The sequence below is a fragment of the Genypterus blacodes genome, unplaced genomic scaffold, assembly GCF_046128005.1.
Source record: "Genypterus blacodes isolate CSIRO-AG114 ecotype Tasmania unplaced genomic scaffold, CSIRO-AGI_Gbla_v1 ptg000133l_1, whole genome shotgun sequence".
NCBI lineage: Eukaryota > Metazoa > Chordata > Actinopteri > Ophidiiformes > Ophidiidae > Genypterus > Genypterus blacodes.
In genome coordinates this window covers 7,388,210-7,407,101 of record NW_027466935.1, presented here as the reverse complement: position 1 = coordinate 7,407,101, position 18,892 = coordinate 7,388,210, and the positions used below count along the sequence as shown (strand labels likewise).

The window sequence follows — 18,892 nt, the reverse complement described above, 5'->3', positions numbered from 1 at the left end:
GACAAATCAAGAGGGAAAGTTCCGTGTAAACAGTTCAAAGAATGAACTTTTAAATGATAGATTGACCTCAGTGTGACTTTACTTAATGAGGCACGTTGTCCCCAAGTTGAACCGAAGGTCTGATGCGTATTTGGAGATCCTGCGCCCCCAAATTCAGGTTCTGGTTGTTTACTGTCCCACATGGGAAATTTGCTTTCCAGCTTTGCTCCAATATAAACACACAATCTACAGTGAAACAGCAGCAGAATAACAACAGCAGGCAAGATGAAGACGAAGAGGAAGACAGAAGCCAGCAGCCTGAAGCAGCACAAAGATCCAGAGATTAAAAAAAAAAGCTAAAAAACAACAACAACGTTTGAGCTCATCCTGTTGCTCAACGCTCTACATCACAACACGCAATTAGCACGGAGACGCTACGGCAACACAGAGACACACAGGAAGGGGACGCGTTTAGACACAGACGTCACCTTCCACCAAACCTACAAGTATTGGCAGGGAAAGAATCAGAAATGACAACAGATTAATACGTGTCTGTGTGTGTTTGTGTGTGTGTGCGTGTGTGTGGTAGCTTTACATAGAGACGCAGAGCAGCCTTCATGCTCGGCACAAAGTGTGAAAACGCATTTTTGTCGAGAAATAGCTTTGTTTGGTAGGAGAGGGGGGGAGTGATGGATGTGTGTGTGTGTGGGGGAGGGGTGGGGGGGGGGTCTGGATGACAGAGCAGAGGGAGGACAGCAGGATTGTGGGATTGACAGGTTGTGGAGTCTCCTAAAATAGTCTGCGTTGTTTTCCAGCCCGTAGAGCTCGGAGCGTTCCAGCCCGACGCTTCCTCTCGTCTCAACACTAAATGTCCTTAAGTGGGTTTGGAAGCGCCGGCCAGCTTCCCCCCCCCCCCCCTTCACACACTCAGATGTACACAAACAGCAGCTGCTGAGGGGAATAAAACATGTATACGTTCAATTCTCCTCCAGTTTGAATAAGAACTCACGACGGTGCACAAAGTAATCCTGAACATTTGTCCTGACGTCGGAAAATTCAATTCCACTTTGCTCCGTATTCAGACTGAAGCTTATTCATGCATGTTACAGACAAATTAACACAAATCTCACAGGCAAACGAAGGAACCTGCACAGTGGGATTGCTCGCAGAAGCCACGAAACACCTGAAAGCAGAGATCCTCGGGTAAATATACGGGAATATGAAACTCATTTTGAGGCGAGATGTGGGAACAGAATCTAAAACCTGAGAGCAGAAACGAGCACAGAACTCCTTATTAACAAGACAGAACTGTTCATCACATGAAATACAACTAACAAAACAAAACAAACACCTTCAAAATTAGGAGCTAAAGGGATCCCGGGACAGTTTGCTCAGATATGTGACACCATCTGTCTGAAATTCCAGCAGCAAACATCTTTTCCACCAAATACAGGATGAGAGATCCAGGGGGGAGACGAGGAGATGTAGGAGGAGGGGGAGGATTGATATCAGCCAGGGGCCGGTGATGTGTAGGTAGACGTACAGTCGTGTGGGGAGGAGGAGGAGGAAGAGTGACGTTGGTGCCACAGGGGGGGGCGGGGGACGAGGCAGCAGCAGGAGCGAGACGGATCACAGGGATGATCTGTGCTACCTGCTCAGATGACTCACTGTCACATTGATCTCTGTGTCAGGCGAGACGGAGAGGCTGTGTGTGTGTGTGTGTGTGTGTGTGTGTGTGTGTGTGTGTGTGAGCAAAATGGTGCACGTGCAAAGGTCTACATGCAAGTGGAAACACACTCTCTCTCTCCCCCCCTCTCTCTCTTTCTTTCTCTCTCTCTCTCTCGCTCTCTCTCTCTCTCTCTCTCGCTCTCTCTCTCTCTCTCTCTCTCTCGCTCACTCATAGATCTGCTCCCAGCTGAGCGAACGACTGGAGAAGCAGCAGACGGCCTCCCGTGGAGAACTCGACAAAATACGAGTGAGTTTCACGCACAGACACACACACACACACACACACACACACACACACACACACACACACCTTGAAAGACTGCTGAGAAGACTCTAATATACTGCAGATTAAGAGTCATTAAGAGTACAAGTGGAGCATAATTAAAGGGCTGAACTGTTGGAGACAAGTGTGTGTGTGTGTGTGTGTGTGTGTGTGTGTGTGTGTGTGTGTGTTATATTGGTACTAATTTGAGAATTTAGCCCATAAGTACGTAAAAATTCTGGATGTCTGCCAGGCTGGTGTGTGTGTGAGGACGTCCCTCTGATTATTAAGTTTACACGGCAGAGTGAATAGATTTAATCAAATTTCTGTTCATCAGATTTTAGTTTGTGATTAAAGCCGACTTCAATGTCATCATGCTGTTTATGTGACATCTGGAAGGTTTATGCTTTATTGCCTTAATCAGAGTTTAATCATCAACGTTTGAATGTCTGGCGCCGGGCTAGAGGGTTTCTGTCGCCCTCTGGTGGATTTCAACAGAAGTGCAACCATCAGTCTCAGTGTCTGTCCCACACAAAGCTGCTCTCGCTCTCAATCCTCAACACTGCAGACTTTACACACTCAGGTGCAACTTTGTGAGACTTTCTGATCTCTTACTGACTTACTTACTTGTCTGATTGGAAAGTGAGCGGACTTTAGTTTGAAACCCACCCCTTCCAAAAAAGGTAGTTAGTGTGTCTCTGTTGGTCTTGAAGTAATCAGTCTTCAGTCCAGAGCACAAAGAATTGTGCCCAGGCAGCAATACAGCAGGAACATTCAGCTGAAGCCAGTAAACCTGTACTGAAGCAAGAGGATGACTTTAATTGATAAATAACAGGAAAACAAGTGGATTTGCTCAGACCGGGTCGCCGCCGACAACAAAAACCTGCAGAAGCTTTTATTTTCAGACTTTTTGTAGGATTAAAGAGGCCTGACCTGACCCGGTGTTTTCTCCCTCCGCAGGTCAAAGTGGACGGCTGCGAGAGGTGCAGCGGCCTGTTTAACAAAGAGGGACGCGTGCGGGTCGCCGTGGGAACGACGCCGGCGGGGGGTCCGGAGGAGACGGACGAGGAGAAGGAGGGACTGAAGAACCAGCTGAGGGAGATGGAGCTGGAGCTGGCTCAGACCAAACTGCAGCTGGTGGAGGCCGAGTGTAAAATCCAGGTGCTCAAAGACACACACACACACACACACACACACACACACACACACACACACACACACACACACACACACACGAAGGTATAACTAATCAAACTGCTACCAATCAGTCAGGTCATAGCGGCAGATTTGACTTCAGGTGTCGAGGGTTTTTTGTGGCGTTTATTCCTGATAGTTTCTGGATATCGCAGACACACACACTTCCTCACCTGCTTCCTGTCCCCTCCTCTCTCCCCTCCTCTCTCCCCTCCTCTCCCCCGTCTCCGTTCAGGACCTGGAGCATCACCTGGGTCTGGCGCTCAACGAGGTTCAGGCCGCCAAGAAGACCTGGTTCAACCGGACGCTCAGCTCCATCAAGACGGTGACGGGATCGCAGGGCAAGGAGACCACCTAACACCTAACCTGTAACATTACAACCCCACACACACACTCCACACACACACACGCACACACACACACATCCGTCGCCCAGTTTTTAACCAGGCTGCGTCTGGCTCTCGGTGCATCTTCTCACGCAGAGCCGTGAGGAACCTTTAACCCTTGCTGGGCCATGACTTTAACTCTAACTCGACCCCACAGAGGTCCAGCGCTCCTACAGACTGTCTCACTTGTTTCTCACCGTCTTTAACGCCCCGGTCGTTCTTCCACCAAACCCCGGAGAGAAGCGTTAAAAAAAGATGAAGATGAGGAAGAAGAAGAAGAAGAGAAAAACGCCGTTAATTTTTGTTTTGTTGTCTGTGCACTGCTGATGTAAGAATGAAAGAAGAGCGGAAGGACGGAAAGACGGACACGAGAGAACTGTGGGAGGAAGAGGAGGAGGCTCGGCCTGTCCTTCCTCCCTCCTGTTTAACTACTGGCACAAACACACAGGAGTCCCCCGCTGAACTCTGCTTCAGGTACGAGAGCCAAACAGAGACGCTTCCTCAACATCTTACGTTTGGAAACCTTTCCTTTCCTTTCCTTTCCTTTCCTTTCCTTTCCTTTCCTTTCCTTTCCTTTCCTTTCCTTTCCTTTCCCTTCCTGTGTGTGTGTGTGTGTGTGTGTGTGTGTGTGTGTGTGTGTGTACGCGAGAGGTGGAGCTAGCAGGTGAGAGTCCAAAGGAAACAAAAAGCACTAAGTGTGTTATGAGTGTGTGTGTGTGTGTGTGTGTGTGTGTGTGTGTGTGTGTGTGTGTGTGTGTGTGTGTGAGAGCATGCAAACAGGGAAAGTGTTCCTGGTCGTCAACTTTCCTTCATTGTGTAAATTGTGTATGTGAATGATGTTTGCTGACATGACAAAGCCTTGATGAAGGTGGATGATGATGATGATGATGATGCTCGTGGACATGAATATGTAAAGCTCAGCGCCATGTGGTCGCCCTTCCTCACGTTCGGTTTCAGGCTGTTATATATATATATAAACAAACAAAATGGAGGTTTGCTCGATTTGGATCTTCCAGCACAAATGGAAGAAGAAGAAGAAGAAGAAGAGAAAACTAAAAGCTCCAAAACGAGCAAACTTCCGCTAAGGAACGCTGAAATTCCTTCCTGCACTTGAACACACCTTTTCAAACCCGCTCACTCGGTCCCTCCTTCCCTCCCCCCCTGCCCTGGCTTCCCCACACTCTTGGTGCCAGCTGTGACCTTTGACCCCACGACCGCGACCTGCGGGAGCTTCACGTTTGAAGCGTCCAGACGTCTTTTACTGCTGCGCACACACACACTCAGAGAAAGACGCTGACTTACAGTGCGGACAGGTGCAGAACACACACACACACACACACACACACACACACACACACACACACACTGTGGCAACTTTATTAGGAACCACAGCAGCCAGTAAGTCTGAACAAACGAGACGAGGGGACGAAGTTTTGCTACATTTGTAAATAACGTTGAGGAGTTAGTACAGCATGACTCAGCTTTTATTTTGGCGAGCTTAACTTCCGGGCTCTGCTCCAAAGAGCCACAGAGCCGAGAAACAAACGCAAAGATCTGCACTGCAAAAAGAAAAAGAAGAAAGAGCAAATCTCGATGTCAGCGATTGACGACCTGAAAGTCCTGACGTGTAAAAACAGCCACAGAGCAATAAAGGGAAAGTCTAAAGTCAGAGAGGGAGGACGGAGGAGGACGACCTGGCGGGACGGTGCGAGGACGGTGCGAGGACGCAGAGAGGCCAACGCTTGCTCTGGTTTGACTTTTGCAACTTTTTCCTCTTTTCCTGACGACTCGGGGAGATAAATGAGGCGGCCGGAGCGAAAAACGGCTGAAGAGCAGAAAATCGGTCGAACAAATGACAAATTTGACCCCGAGCTATTTTAACCAGTAGAAGAAGAACGTTTCCTCAGCTCGCGTCCTACCGAACTAATAAAGTGGCCACACACACACACAAATATTCTCTCACTGTATAGTTGATAAACACACACACACACCTCGACTTGTATCTGCGACCAATCACAGAAGCTTTGTAGTGATGTCATCAGAGGTCAAAAGGGGGATTGAGCGCTCCAGAGGGGAGTGTGTGTGTGTGTGGGTGTGTGAGTGTGAGAGAGTGTGTAACAGATGGATGGGACTGAAGATGGTAATACATTTCTTACTGTAAATGGCCTCTGGCTGGACGGTGAGACCTGATTGGCTGAACTTGAGCTGTTTCCGTGAGAGGAAAGGGCCAGGGCACTGGGAGAGGGACATCGGGTCAATACTCTAAAAAAAAAAGGCACTGGGTTGTACATAACAAATAAATGAATATTGACTTTTTTGTTTATGATTTTCTACTTTGTAACTATGACGACTAATGTTGCCTCCTCGTACCTGCCGACCTGCTGCCGCGCTCCCGTTTAATCCACAACGTTTTATGTTTGTATGGGTTTTTTTTTTTATCTTATTTGTGCTCTGAGCTTCTCAGTCAAACTGCTGTTTGGTTGGTTACTTACATGCCAAATGTAGCTTTATCATCCAACAAACGAAAACATTATCAGCGTGTGTAATATGTAATAGTGTAGGATGCATTGTGTATACATCATGAATTTCAATATAAATATATGAACACAGAACGGCTTTGTCTCTTTTCTCGCCGCAGAAAACACAAATAGATCAGGACACAGTCGCCAAACACACACATCTACGCACTTTGATTAGATTGAAAGCGGAGGTGTGTAAGTGTAATGTTTACATGTCTGAATGATCATGTTTGTGTTACACTTGAAGATAATGTTTTTATCGCCTTAATCGCAATGTAATCAAAGCCAGTAGATTCGCTGACTGAGCCTGATTCCTGAGCCTGATTCATGCATAAAGAGCAAAAGGAGATGAGGGCTGAAGCAGAAAGTGGATCTGCGTAACCAAATAAGTGAAAACAACAAAAGGTTATAAAATGTTAAATCCTGAACGGTGACGGCAGATCAGCAACAGTAATGTGAGCGCATGAACCAGATTTAGAAGATTCAAGATAACACCGCCGCTCCCAAATCCCACCTTCCTCCATGCAGGTGTCTAGACTGGCCAGTAGAGGGCACTGATGGCAGCGACAAGGACCAACGTTCATCCTCTCAGCTTCCCACCAAAGGACCCGGATCAATTCACGCCAATTTCTGGGAACGTAAGTAACAACAAGTTTATGTTTCTCCTCTCGATTGAACCGTTGAAAAAATGTAACTTGCTCTTGTAGCGCCTTTTGTTTGTTTTAGTTTTTCCCGTAAGGCAAGTCCATCAAGTTTAGCTACAGCATGGAGTCCAAGCTGCCCATTAACTTTCATGAAAAAGGGTTCTTCACTTTTTGAGAATCGTGTTTGAAACTTGTAAAAATACTGCAGTTAAACTAATGAGCAGCAACGTTTTATGATATTCTAAAGGATTTATGGAGCTTTTGTTATTTGCTGTATTATCATAAAAAGTCGGAGTCAATGCGACTTTGAGAAATCAAAAACCTCGCTTCTGCCAGTTTCACCTTCCTTGGCTTTTTATCCAGTTGCCTCCTGGATCCCGTCGGTCACATTACAGCATCGCTAGTCTCCCTGAGTGCGTTTATTTATTTTGACGTGCTGTCATCACAGTTCAAAGACGCCTTCCATTAAAAGGGAAAAACCCTGCGGAGGCCTCGTCAGAAAGTCTGCCACTTAAAAAACAAAGACGAGGAGATAAAGCGAGATAATGAGAATCCTTCCACTCGGACGCCTGAGAAGATCCCGAACACGAGAATAAAAACGCCTAATTAAGTCCTGAGAAAACATGGCCGCCTGTCAGTCATGAAAGCTCCTGGTTTCTAGTTCCTCCTTACGTCCTCCCTCATCAAACATGGCTTCCTTCTGGCTTCCCTTCCCTCCACCACGCCCACCATCTGCCTTGAAGCCTCAGCGATTAAAAATATACGGTGTGCAGCGATTCTCCCGGAAATTTTATATATCATTTGGAGTGTTTACAACTCTATGCTGGCCCATAAAGTTAGCGCCCTTTAATGTCGACTGCGTGCCGGCATCTTGGCTTCCGCTCCTGCCTGCTGAGGCTACGGAGGCGGGAGGCACGAGGAGCTGGAAAGGCGAGCCTGTGGAGGTGACCAGCGTCAGCATTATGCAAGCAGCTCAGCCACACCCTCCCCCCCCCAAAACCCCATCCCCACATCCCCACATCCCCACATCCCCACCCCCACACCTCTCTGTCCTGCTTTATAAAGCTATAAATACAAGCAGGAGGCAGCAACAGAGCAAAACGCAAAGGTAGGAATGCTGATGGGACACGGCAGCTTCAGTTGCTGCACGGCATTGGTGATTTGTGAGACGGGGATGAGACTGTGTGTGTGTGTGTGTGTGTGTGTGTGTGTGTGTGTGAAGCTATTTAGACCCCCAAAGAGCCCCTCCATGATTCTGAACTCCTGAACTCTCTGCCACTTGATCTCCTGGCTTCACACAGACACACACACACACGTTAAATGTGTATGTCCATACCTCACTTCAAAGTGGAGTACTCAGCAGAAACAAGTTTGACACAGACACAGATCAGCCTTAGCCCTACAGGGTTCTCACACCTTTCCTTTGCACCTCAGGCATTTCCAATATTGCCTGAGTCAATCAGACTAACAACCTCAATTTCATTAAATCTTTGCTGAAAATGCAAACTAAGGGAACAGTAGGCAGTCGATCCTCCCTTGAGCCTGTCTTCAATAAAGTATACAAAATGTTGTGCAAATCAAAACACATCATGATGTAGTGAGCGCCCTTCATCTCCTCCAATGCTCCACTGCTCTTTTTCTTTAATGAGCCTTCTGCTCGTCTCAGGGATGCAGCTGTCTGATTGGACCCGGATTTAGAATCTTCTTATTAGATCTTGACGTTTCTTAGCTAAATTCCAAAAACGACACACTCTTTAGAGGTAAATACTCATATATAGACATTTTGAGGTCAGGGTTTGGCTTTGTTGCTTGTGGGTTGGGACAGGTGTGTCCACCAGAGAGGGCGCTACTGCACCTCTTAAACCAGATCGTCCCTGTCACATGTACCGTCACCTTTCAACCACTAGGAGTGCACATACGCCAGGCTGCTGCTGTAGATAGATAGGGGGGGAGGGAGGTGAGATATTGCTCCAGTACCATGTAACACAGTGTGAAGATTGATTCTGCAAGGAGGTAAAGTCTCTGGAGGGTTACAGTGAGGAAGATGATCCATCACACACACAAATATGGTTCAGCTCAGGGATCTGGGTGAGGTTTACCCAGGGGGGAGAAGTTTGAGAATAGATGGAGCTCCTCAGGCTCAGCAGGAGCAGATTCTTGCTCTTGTTGATTACAGTCTCATATGTGGAACAAGGCAGGTATGCATTTGTATTTTTCAAGCAAATAATAAACAATAAGAACAACTGCAATGACATCATTCCTGAAGCTAGAAGCCAAACTGAAGCATTCCTGCGTGCTGCACACAGGGAGGAGGCAGAGGAGCAGATCAGCACCACGGACAGCAGTCAATAACTCACTTCAGCCTCAGTACTGACAGAAATAATACATTTGATGTATATTTACCATGTTGTGGGCTTTTGACTGTGTATGATCACACAGAACAGCTTTTTTAAACTCTTCGCTCTGCCATAATCTCTCGTTAAATCTTTGATGATTTCTTATCCATTGCTTAGCGTTCTGACAGAGCAGATTTGGCTCTGAAAGCGGCCCAAGTGATTCACAATAAGCACGGCTGCAGAGCAAAGTACAACGCTGATGACTTTGTGTAGCAAACTGCTCGTAAGATACACAAGAAAGCTCTATGCGGTGTTAATATTTCACATAGCGCATCTATGGTTTCATCCCTCAACACACACACTCACAAACAATGTCCCAGCCCGGATCATAACGTTTTCAGTATTCTCTCAGCATCTGCCCGTCCTCGACCCGGTCGGCATGTGACGGTCATACGGAACCAACGGGAACAGAGATAAAAACAAAAAGGCCATGAGGTCATAAAGAAAGAAAGAAAGAAAGAGACAGAGAGAGAGAGAGGGAGAAGGGAAGGAGGGATGAGGAGAGGACAGAGGAAGAGAACAGATGGTCTCAGGGATCATTGTGAGTGAAACACCTGCCAAGTGAAAACAGCGTGGTGGTTTCATCTATCTATCTATCTATCTATCTATCTATCTATCTATCTATCTATCTATCTATCTATCTATCTATCTATCTATCTATCTATCTATCTATCTATCTATCTATCTATCTATCTCCCTCTCCCTCTCCCTCTCCCTCCCCCTCCCTCTCTCTCTCTCTCCACCTCATTGACAACCCCATTCTGTGTGACCTCTCCTTCGTCAGTCCCTGAGCAGGTGAAGATGACGCTCACTCTTCATCTCCAGTTTTGCATTTTGTCCACATTCCCCATAACGACTGCGACAGTTGGACTTGTCACAGGCATCACTAAGGAAACAATGGAGAAATGAAACGTTCTCTGTGTTTGGAAATTCATGAAATGTCAGTCGCTAACAATGCACATTTGCATAATTCTGAATAAATGTTCCCTCGTCTGCATACTGAACGCTGAACCATCACACTTTCATATCTGTGCTGTGAATCTGCTAATATGGAGCCAAATCCGGGCTGGCTCACCGGTTCAGTGTGAACATCTGCTCACCTGCAAACCTGTTAATGGCGTAACATGTAGGTACTTTTAATGTTCCTACGTTTTATTTTCTTATTCTCTGGATTCCGCCCCCACAGTCCAAACACATGCAGGTTAGATGGTTTGTGATGTTGTGAACTGCATACAAAGGATGAGTGGAGGGAGGGAGGGATGGATGGATGCAATGTATATTCTCGTCCTTCTATGTTTACAGCAATGACCCAGTTTCAGCAAATGGCTTATTAATGTTTCATCAGATTCAATCTAAAGCAACTCCACCGTATTGTTACTCAGTTAATGCACTTCACTATATTACACAGTCTCTCTCTCCTTTTCCATCGCTCCTCTCATATGTACCACCCCCCTCTCAACACACACACACACACACACTCCCCAGCTCATGTACAGAAGGGGGAGGAAGAGGGAGGAGGAGGGTGTGTGGCCTTTGATCTCTGCTCCCTGTTTTATGGTTTACGCTCAGACATGCATTCAGGCAATGCACATCGCTCAACCTTGAGTGTCCTTCTCCATGACTCAGAGAGAGAGAGAGAGAGAGAGAGAGAGAGAGAGATATGGGGGAGGTGCAGAGTCATCAATTATTTATGGGGGAAATCTAATAAGAGGCTGGCGTTTAGATGGGCAGCAGGCATATTGACAGAAACACACAGTCCCTGTTTGCTTCGACCAAATCTTTAGCCTTTGCTCCTTTAAAGATTTAACTGAAATGTCAAATAAATGTATTTTTCTGTCCATGTTTGCATCAAATACACAAAAATCCTGTGGAACAAATCGCTACATTATTATTGTTTTGAATCAGCGGGCTCTTAAACAGATGTTGTGATGACATTACATATGATGCACGAGGCGTGTGTGTGTGTGGGGGTGGGTCGGTGGGTGTGTGTGTGTGTGTGTGTGTTTGTGTGTGGGGGTCTGTGGGTGGGTGTGTGCATGTACACCTCAATACAAAGCTCCCTCTCTCCCTCTCTCCCTCTTTCTTTCCTCCCTCTCTCTCTCTCTCTCTCTCTCTCTCTCTCTCCCTCTCTGTCTGTCTTTCCCTACCATCTATCTATCTATCTATCTCCTTGATGGTCATTTAGCTGATACTGAGTGTGTGTGTGTGTGTTCCTAAATTCTTCTCTTATGCATATTTACATACTTATTTAATTTCAGCCTTCCTCTCCCTCATTAGCGGCGCCTCAGCACTCGTCCATGTGTGAATGTGCTGACAGCTCTGATGCTCCACACAAAGCAAAGCAGATGAAGCACCAATAAACTCTCTTGTAATTGGCTCTTCACAGGCCAATTTTCCCTGTTCCATTGTGCGTCTCTGCGGCTCCGTGCCTTCTCTTCTTCATCTCAATTGTATCATGGTTTATGCCTCCAATATGACATAAATGTATTAATGTATGCAATTAGTGTTTAAGCTGTTTGGAGGTTTGAACTCAATCTAATAAACAACGTTAATAAAGGAGGTCACAGGCAGCGGCTATGAAATCGTTTTACGGCCGTTATTACAAAGTCTTTGTCAGCCGCTTCTCTGTCGAGCTCGTGTCCCTAATCTTCCAAAAACAGGAATGACAACTTCATCCTCTTCCTCTGCAATAATGACGCAACAGCTGCTAATATGAAAGAAAGAGACCTGAACGTTAACAAATATGTGACACGTGTAATCTTAGACAAAGAAGTTTACAATGGACTTGAAAGGCTCATTGTAAACCTTCAAAGCGACACGTCCAGCATCTGGAGGAAACGCTGCTGGTTCCTTCCTTGGATTCATGTTCTCCATGTTTCCCATGCCGAGGTGACGCCTCCCGCAGCAGCAGAACATCTGTCTCTCTGAAGACACGCCGCCTAGAAAAGCGTGTCGCTTGAATTTGGTGTCAAATACACGCGTAGGTGTCGGGGAGAGAGAGAAGACGTCGGTTTGTTGGTAGACTGTTGCTTCAATCCAATCATCTATTTATAGTTTAGAGTCCTGGGAGGATGGAGCCATGACGCTGGTATGAACGCTTTGATGAGGCACTTTCTGATCTGATTCTTAAGTTTAATGAGGAAGTCTTGAGGAAAAAGATATTTGTTGCTTTTGAAATGCATCTGAAACATTTATCAAGCTGCTCTAAAGTTTTTCTTTCTCTTCATCTCCTCTCAATGCAGCGCTGCAACAATATGAGAAAAATGATTGAAGTGTCCGAGGAAAAGGTTGTGGATAAAGGAAGCAGCTCCTCCATGTAGCTGAACCACACCGTGACTGTTTCCTGTAAGAGACACGGCTTCACAGTCACACACACACACACACACACACACACTTTTACATTGTCTGCCAAGGGAGGCAAACATCCAGATGTTTTCCAGATAACAGGCAAGCTCAAAAATGCATTAAGCATTTAGCACGCCGGGGTGTGTTTAAGCTTTTCTTGGTTTTCACACACACACCCTTGCCCTTCACTCACTCACGTCATCTGTCTCCAGCTTTACTCAGAATCAAATCTGCTTTCCAGTTCTTTAACCTCCATGTCAGACTTCCTCACCATCTTTCATCCTCTCTTACTTGCTTGTCTCCTGCCTGATCACCGGCCTGTGCTGCGACTCCCACTACCCTGGAAGCAGAATTCCAATCTTTCACTCACCTGTCCACTTTTTAGGACTCAATCTTCAGCCCCTGGACCTTCATGCAACCACGATGAAGCAGCACATAATCTTTGTTTGTGCCGATCATTTCATCGTGTTTTGCTGGAGGAAAACCTATTTTTAACCCTTCGTTCTTTGCCACTTGTGCTCCCATGCCAGCCGGCCCGCTAAAGTGTGTGTGCACATCTGACAGTGGAGACCATCAGAGATGTTAGTGAGGAGGTGAAAAGAATGTAAGGTCAAAGGTCAAAGAACCCTGAAGTAGAGGAGGAGGGGGACATTTGGATGAGCAGCACAGAGCGGTTAAGGTGATGAATTGTGTGCTTTGTAGGACAGTTTAAAGGTCAACAGCCATTGTCCACTTTTCTTTCCCTCCCCAAAGTCATCATAGTGTGAGTGTTTTCTTTTGAAATGTCTGTTTTTACGTCTATTATTGTTATATGGACCGGAACAAAACGAACCCTCCTGTCGTCCTGACACTCAAAGCCTCTACATCACCAGAGAGCAGCAGAGAGGAGCTAGTGAGGAGGCCTCAGGTGTTCACTGTCATTGACGTTCTCGCTGATGATTCTTCTCTTCTTCCTCTTCTTCCTCCTCCTCCTCCCCACCTTCCTCTTTTCTCTCCACTGCACCGTTTGTCAACTCGAGGACACTCTGCACCCACAACACACAATCTCATTTCCACATTCGTGCTCCTTTGTCTTCATCTCTCTCCCTCTCTCTCTCTCTCTCTCTCTCCCTGCCCCCCCCCCCCCCCCCTCTTTTTTTCCAGATTGGTTGAGGTTACGGTTGCACTTCACTTTTGCTGCACATGGTTCAGGGCCAAACAGGAGCAATCGTTCATCTGTTTGGGAGATTCCTCTTCTGCTATGGCAACCGAATCAGAATAACAACCGTTCCCTACATACAAACACACACACACAAACACACGCATTGTTCGTCACTTTAGTGTAAGAAATAATTTGCTCTGTTTCTCCGCTCTTCCTCTTCCTCTTCCTTTTCTTCTTCTTCTTCTGTATGTAGATTTACAACTACGATAAGATGAAACAACAGCACAGATGATTGACCTGCAGTCATTCACTCAACCTCTCCAATGCGGATCTTGGGAATTGTGGAATGTTTTGTGTCGCAAAAACCCCAAACACCCTGCAGCCTCTGATCCTGAATAATTCAGCGCCCTCTTCCTCCCCCTTCTCCTCCTCCACCTCCCCCGCCCTCCCCCTCGTCCACACCGACTCCTTTATATCACTTAGTGTTTATTGAAAAGTCGCTGTGCCGCAGTAAAAGCCGTCTCATAAGACAAATCCCTGCAAGTGCTCTGCCATTGATTATTTCGGCCGTAAAAAGGAAAAAATGAAACAAATTACCAGCAGGATAAAATATTTTATCAGTGGTTTTTTTAATAACCTTTTGCTTTATTTCGTGTTTCACAATTTCTTCAGTTGACCCCATTTGTCTTTGTACTGTAAGGTGGTATTGATTGATTCCTGGTGCACTATAACACACATTCTCAAGGTCACAGTCTCCTGCTCAGTATCGAGCCGCCGACTCCTGACCGACGCTGCGTTGCATCTTTGATTGATTTGTTTGATTGCGTCCCTCGTCTCTTGACTGTCTCCTCTGGTTACCTGCGTGTGCTCGGGGGAGGGGCGGGGGGGGTGGGGGGGGGGAAATCAGGGCACGTGTAGGTGAAGGACGCATCTTGTTTTCACCCTGCAAATGACGACCACAGTGACCGGACGTGTCTTTCTGTGGGAGAAGCTCACATTCCCCATTAGCTCACACTCCTGCTCCACCAATTAGTGTGTGAGTGTATTGATTTGGATCAATTACAGGGGTTTGTCCCTGGTGACCTCGGGCTCCTCGGGGCTAAAGATCAATAAACATGATCATTGATTACGTGTGTATAATGAGCATGGATTTAGTTGTAGCTCTCAGCAGGATTCGTGAAAAACTGTGAGTGTTACATTTCTCCTCATTATTGTGCCTGTTCCTAAGACGACGTCACCGCTTTGCTTTGGTGTGAGTGTGTCGTTAAGTTCAACTCCGACTGTCAACATATCAAACCCAACACAATTTACAATTATGACACGGTGACCCAAACACAACAAAGTGCTACCCCCTTCACTAGTAATCTCATTAATCACAATCTCTCCCACAATTCCAACCTCCCTTAGCAAAGTCATGTACTTTGCGCTACAACACAACCAGGCTGTGTGATGCTACACCGCTTTAGCCGCTAGTGTGTGTGTGGAAAGCAGGATAGCTAGGTAGTATTAGCTCGGTAGAATGTAATGTTTGTTCATTGTTGCTATGGGGAAACACATTTTCTAACAGACACACTTTAATAAAATGAGGCATTTATCTCTTCTCTTTTCTTATTTGAGCTTCTTTCCTCTCAGTCCCAGTTACGCCGTAAACAGGTGCTTGGCTTATCGGGGTCAGCCCTATGTTCCCTCAGCCCAATGGTCCCACAGCCCTATGTTCCCTCATTTCTAAGATTTTTTTCAAAATTAGGCCCTACGTTCCCTCAGCCCTATGTTCTCTCATTTCTAATAAGGCCCTATGTTCCCTCAGCCCTATGTTCCCTCATTTCTATGATTTTTTTCAAAATTAGGCCCTATGTTCCCTCAGCCCTATGTTCCCTCATTTCTAATAAGGGTTAGGGTTAGGGTTAGGGTTATCTAATCTTAGAAATAAGGGAACATAGGGCCTAATTTTGAAAAATCTTAGAAATGAGGGAACATAGGGCCTAATTTTGAAAAAAATCTTAGAAATGAGGGAACATAGGGCCTCATTTTGAAAAAATCTTAGAAATGAGGGAACATAGGGCTGAGGGAACATAGGGCTGTGGGAACATAGGGCTGAGGGAACATAGGGCTGAGGGAACATAGGCATGCTCCCGGCTTATCAGCTGTAAATGCGAGTATTTGTTACCATCAATTTGTGGCTTTTTCTCATTGCTTTAACGTTATCTAGCGTCACTGTATTATCGATTACATCATTTACTATGCTGTTTAAAGCCTGATTTGTTTTACAGTAACTGAACTTGTGTTAACGCATAATTGATTCCACTTAGAGTCCTAAAGCCACACACTCTGTAAACTGTGAGGCACTGAGTGTGTGTGTGTGTGTGTTGTTGTTGTTGTGTTGCTTGAGCTCTTGTTCCCCTGCGTGTCGACACACTTGTATGTACTCTACAAGCAACACACTGCTTAGCGTGACAGAAATTCCACGATATCTGGACCTCATCGCTCAGACGAACTGTCAGCGCAGCACATTGCTGACAAACCGCCACTCGCTGTGCTGCGTGCGTGTGCGTGTGTGTGTGCGTGTGTGTGTGTGTGTGCGTGTGTATCTGTGGACAAATGACTCAGAAATAAGAGCTCTTTGTCTAAATTTACAGTTGTGTTGGGTGTTAATGAAAGTGAGACAGAGACCACACAGGCAGCAGGCAGCAGCTGTGACCCTCAGTGCTCATCTGTCGGTCTGTCTGTCTGTCTGTCTTATTGTGAGATCATCAAGCAGAAGAGTGCAAAATGTGATTGTTTTTATTCTTTTTATGGTGAGGTTGGTTCATACAGCACATCTCGTACAGCGTGTAGGCGTTAACTCATTCCGCTTCAGGATAGAAGAGTAATAAGATAAAGATGATAAATGAAACAAAACAAATATAAGATAACATAAGATAACACAATGTTATTTTATATTACTAGAAAGTGTTATTTAGTGCAATGTAGTTATTTGTTACTCCACTTAAAATGTATTTTCTCACGTCGATTTTACGTATTGTGAACAATTTTCCACTGAGTGCTGACGGCAAAATTCTATTCTATTCTATTCTAAGAACCAGATAGTAATTGTGTTGAAGTCCTCCAGGGAAGGTTTAGCTGGAGAAACGTGATGTGGTGGAATTGCTTTTATGTTTCTATTTCAACAAATTCAGCAGACGTATTTTGTGTTACTCCAACTTTGATGTATCTATTCTCACATTTGTAGTAATCTGGTTCAAGAATAAATAGAATAACACTTTTTCTCCTTCCGGATGTGAATGGAAACCACTGCTGACTCATTCTTTGTGTAATAATTCTGAGCTTTAATATGATTCTCAGAGATGTTATTCCCTCTTTAGATTAGACTTTAGATGTAGGATGTTCCTCTCTGGTGCATAGATGTTCACTTACACAAATAATATTGTGTTTGTGTGTGTAAGTCTAATCTTTGTAGTAATCAGAGAATAATATCTGGGAACTCTCACCTTGCTTGCCCAAACTCATTTCAGACTTCTATTTGCGTTGTATTTGCCCGATGTTCCAGGTCATTCAGGTTCTCAAATGTAAATGTACTTGACTGTGGCACATTTTCCTTTGGCAGCATGTCGAGTTTTGTGACAACCCAGAAGCCATTAAAGAGAAATTGAGCTGGGAATAAAAGTGTAAGAGAGGAGTGGAGAAGGTGGAAGTGTCTCAGCCACGAGAGGGGCGAGTGTGAGATTGAGAGAGGAGCAATAATAAGAGGAGGACAGCGTGAGCGCCTCTCTGTGGAAAAGGAGCCCGGAAAGCCAAGCTGCAGAGGAGAAATAAATTAATATTAAAGTTAGAGGAAGGAAGGAGAGACAGAGGGGAGAAAGAAAGATATCAGTGAAAGCTCGATAGCAAAGGAGAGAGAGAGAGAGAGAGAGAGAGAGAGAGAGAGAGAGAGAGAGAGAGAGAGAGAGAGAGAGAGAGAGAGAGAGAGAGAGAGAGAGAGAGAGAGAGAGAGAGAGAGAGAGAGAGAGAGATGAGTGGGGGTTGAAGAATGAGCAGCACAAGGAGAAGTGAGAAGGTGACAGATTTTTGTGTGTCTGGAAGAAAAAAATCCTCAGCAGGTGGGACTATAGTCAGCCTGCAGATCTGAAGCAAACAGACACACACACAGACACACAGACACACAGACACAGACACACACACACAGACACACACACACACACACACACACACACACACGTTTCCTCTGGCAGCCTGTCTTTATTTTGCCTTATTCTCTCCTCTAACCTTCTGTCTCTCCTGCAAACAATCACACATTTATCAGTCGAACCATCTGAAAAAGATTTGTAAAATAAGAACTTTCTGCTGATACCAGCTGCTTGTTTTTAAAAGTGAAGAAAATGCTGCGTCAGATGGTTTGGTAATGTCCCTTTCCTACACACACACACACACACACACACACACACACACACAGGCACACACACTGAGCTGCAAACGTGACACTGAGCTGTGTCGATCACTGAGCTCAGTGAGAAACCAGCAAAAGACTAAAATTCGACACGAGGATTAGAAGTCCTATTATGTTAAAATGATTCTCTGGAGTGAGAACGTTTTTCTGCACTTGGTGTAATCCTAAACTAATGAGTGTAATTAAGATCAGGCTTATAATAGGTTTGGGTGAGTTTATATAAAGGTTAATTTAAGTTTCACAAACTGCACAAAAATACGAAATTTGTCCGTTGTTTCCAGCTAAATACAAATTTAAGGGAGTGACCCAGTAATTACCCTTAATGTTTACCCTCATTTTAATCCAATTTTCTAATTAAAGGCACGTACTTTATTTTGTAAAGTAAACAAAAGGCATTTCCAATTTTTCTACATCAATTTCTGTCCATATCATTGTTACATAGTCAGTCTAATTCTCTGTGATTATCATGTCATTTGTCAATAAAAAAACAAGCAAACGTTACAAAAACATCAACTTCCAAAATGTCCCTGCAAATATGTGTGTGTTTGTGTGTGATAGAGCGATAAACAGACTGTGTGTGGTTGTGCGATAAGGAGATAGACAGAGAGTGGGTGGGTGTGTGTGTGTTCGAGCACCTACAACACAGCTGGCTGGGCCAAAAATAGACAAGCAGTAGCAAACAGCACCACGCAGGGTTTTATGAAACCTCCCTGCAGTTTCTGTTCGTGTTCTGGCACTTGAGTGATATGGAGTTCATTACAGAGGCAACAGCTACCAGAGAAAAGCAGAAGTTAGTGGGATGTAAATCTAAAGCCACTAATTAACAATGATAGAAGAGAGGCGTCATGTATTAA

At 45.3% G+C, this 18,892-nt stretch overlaps 1 protein-coding gene across 4 annotated transcripts in view; it reads left to right on the top strand.

Annotated features, from left to right (window-relative positions):
• Positions 1 to 4,952, top strand: part of rabgap1 (RAB GTPase activating protein 1) — a 50,360-nt gene extending 45,408 nt beyond the window's left edge. For all 4 annotated transcript variants that reach the window (XM_076163724.1, XM_076163723.1, XM_076163722.1 and 1 more), the window contains 3 exons: positions 1,883 to 1,954; positions 2,930 to 3,130; positions 3,399 to 4,952. In XM_076163724.1, the coding sequence (XP_076019839.1) occupies positions 1,883 to 1,954; positions 2,930 to 3,130; positions 3,399 to 3,521 (396 nt within the window). In that variant the 3' untranslated portion in view covers positions 3,522 to 4,952. The remainder of the gene's footprint in view (positions 1 to 1,882; positions 1,955 to 2,929; positions 3,131 to 3,398) is intronic.
• The last annotated feature ends 13,940 nt before the right edge of the window (positions 4,953 to 18,892 follow it).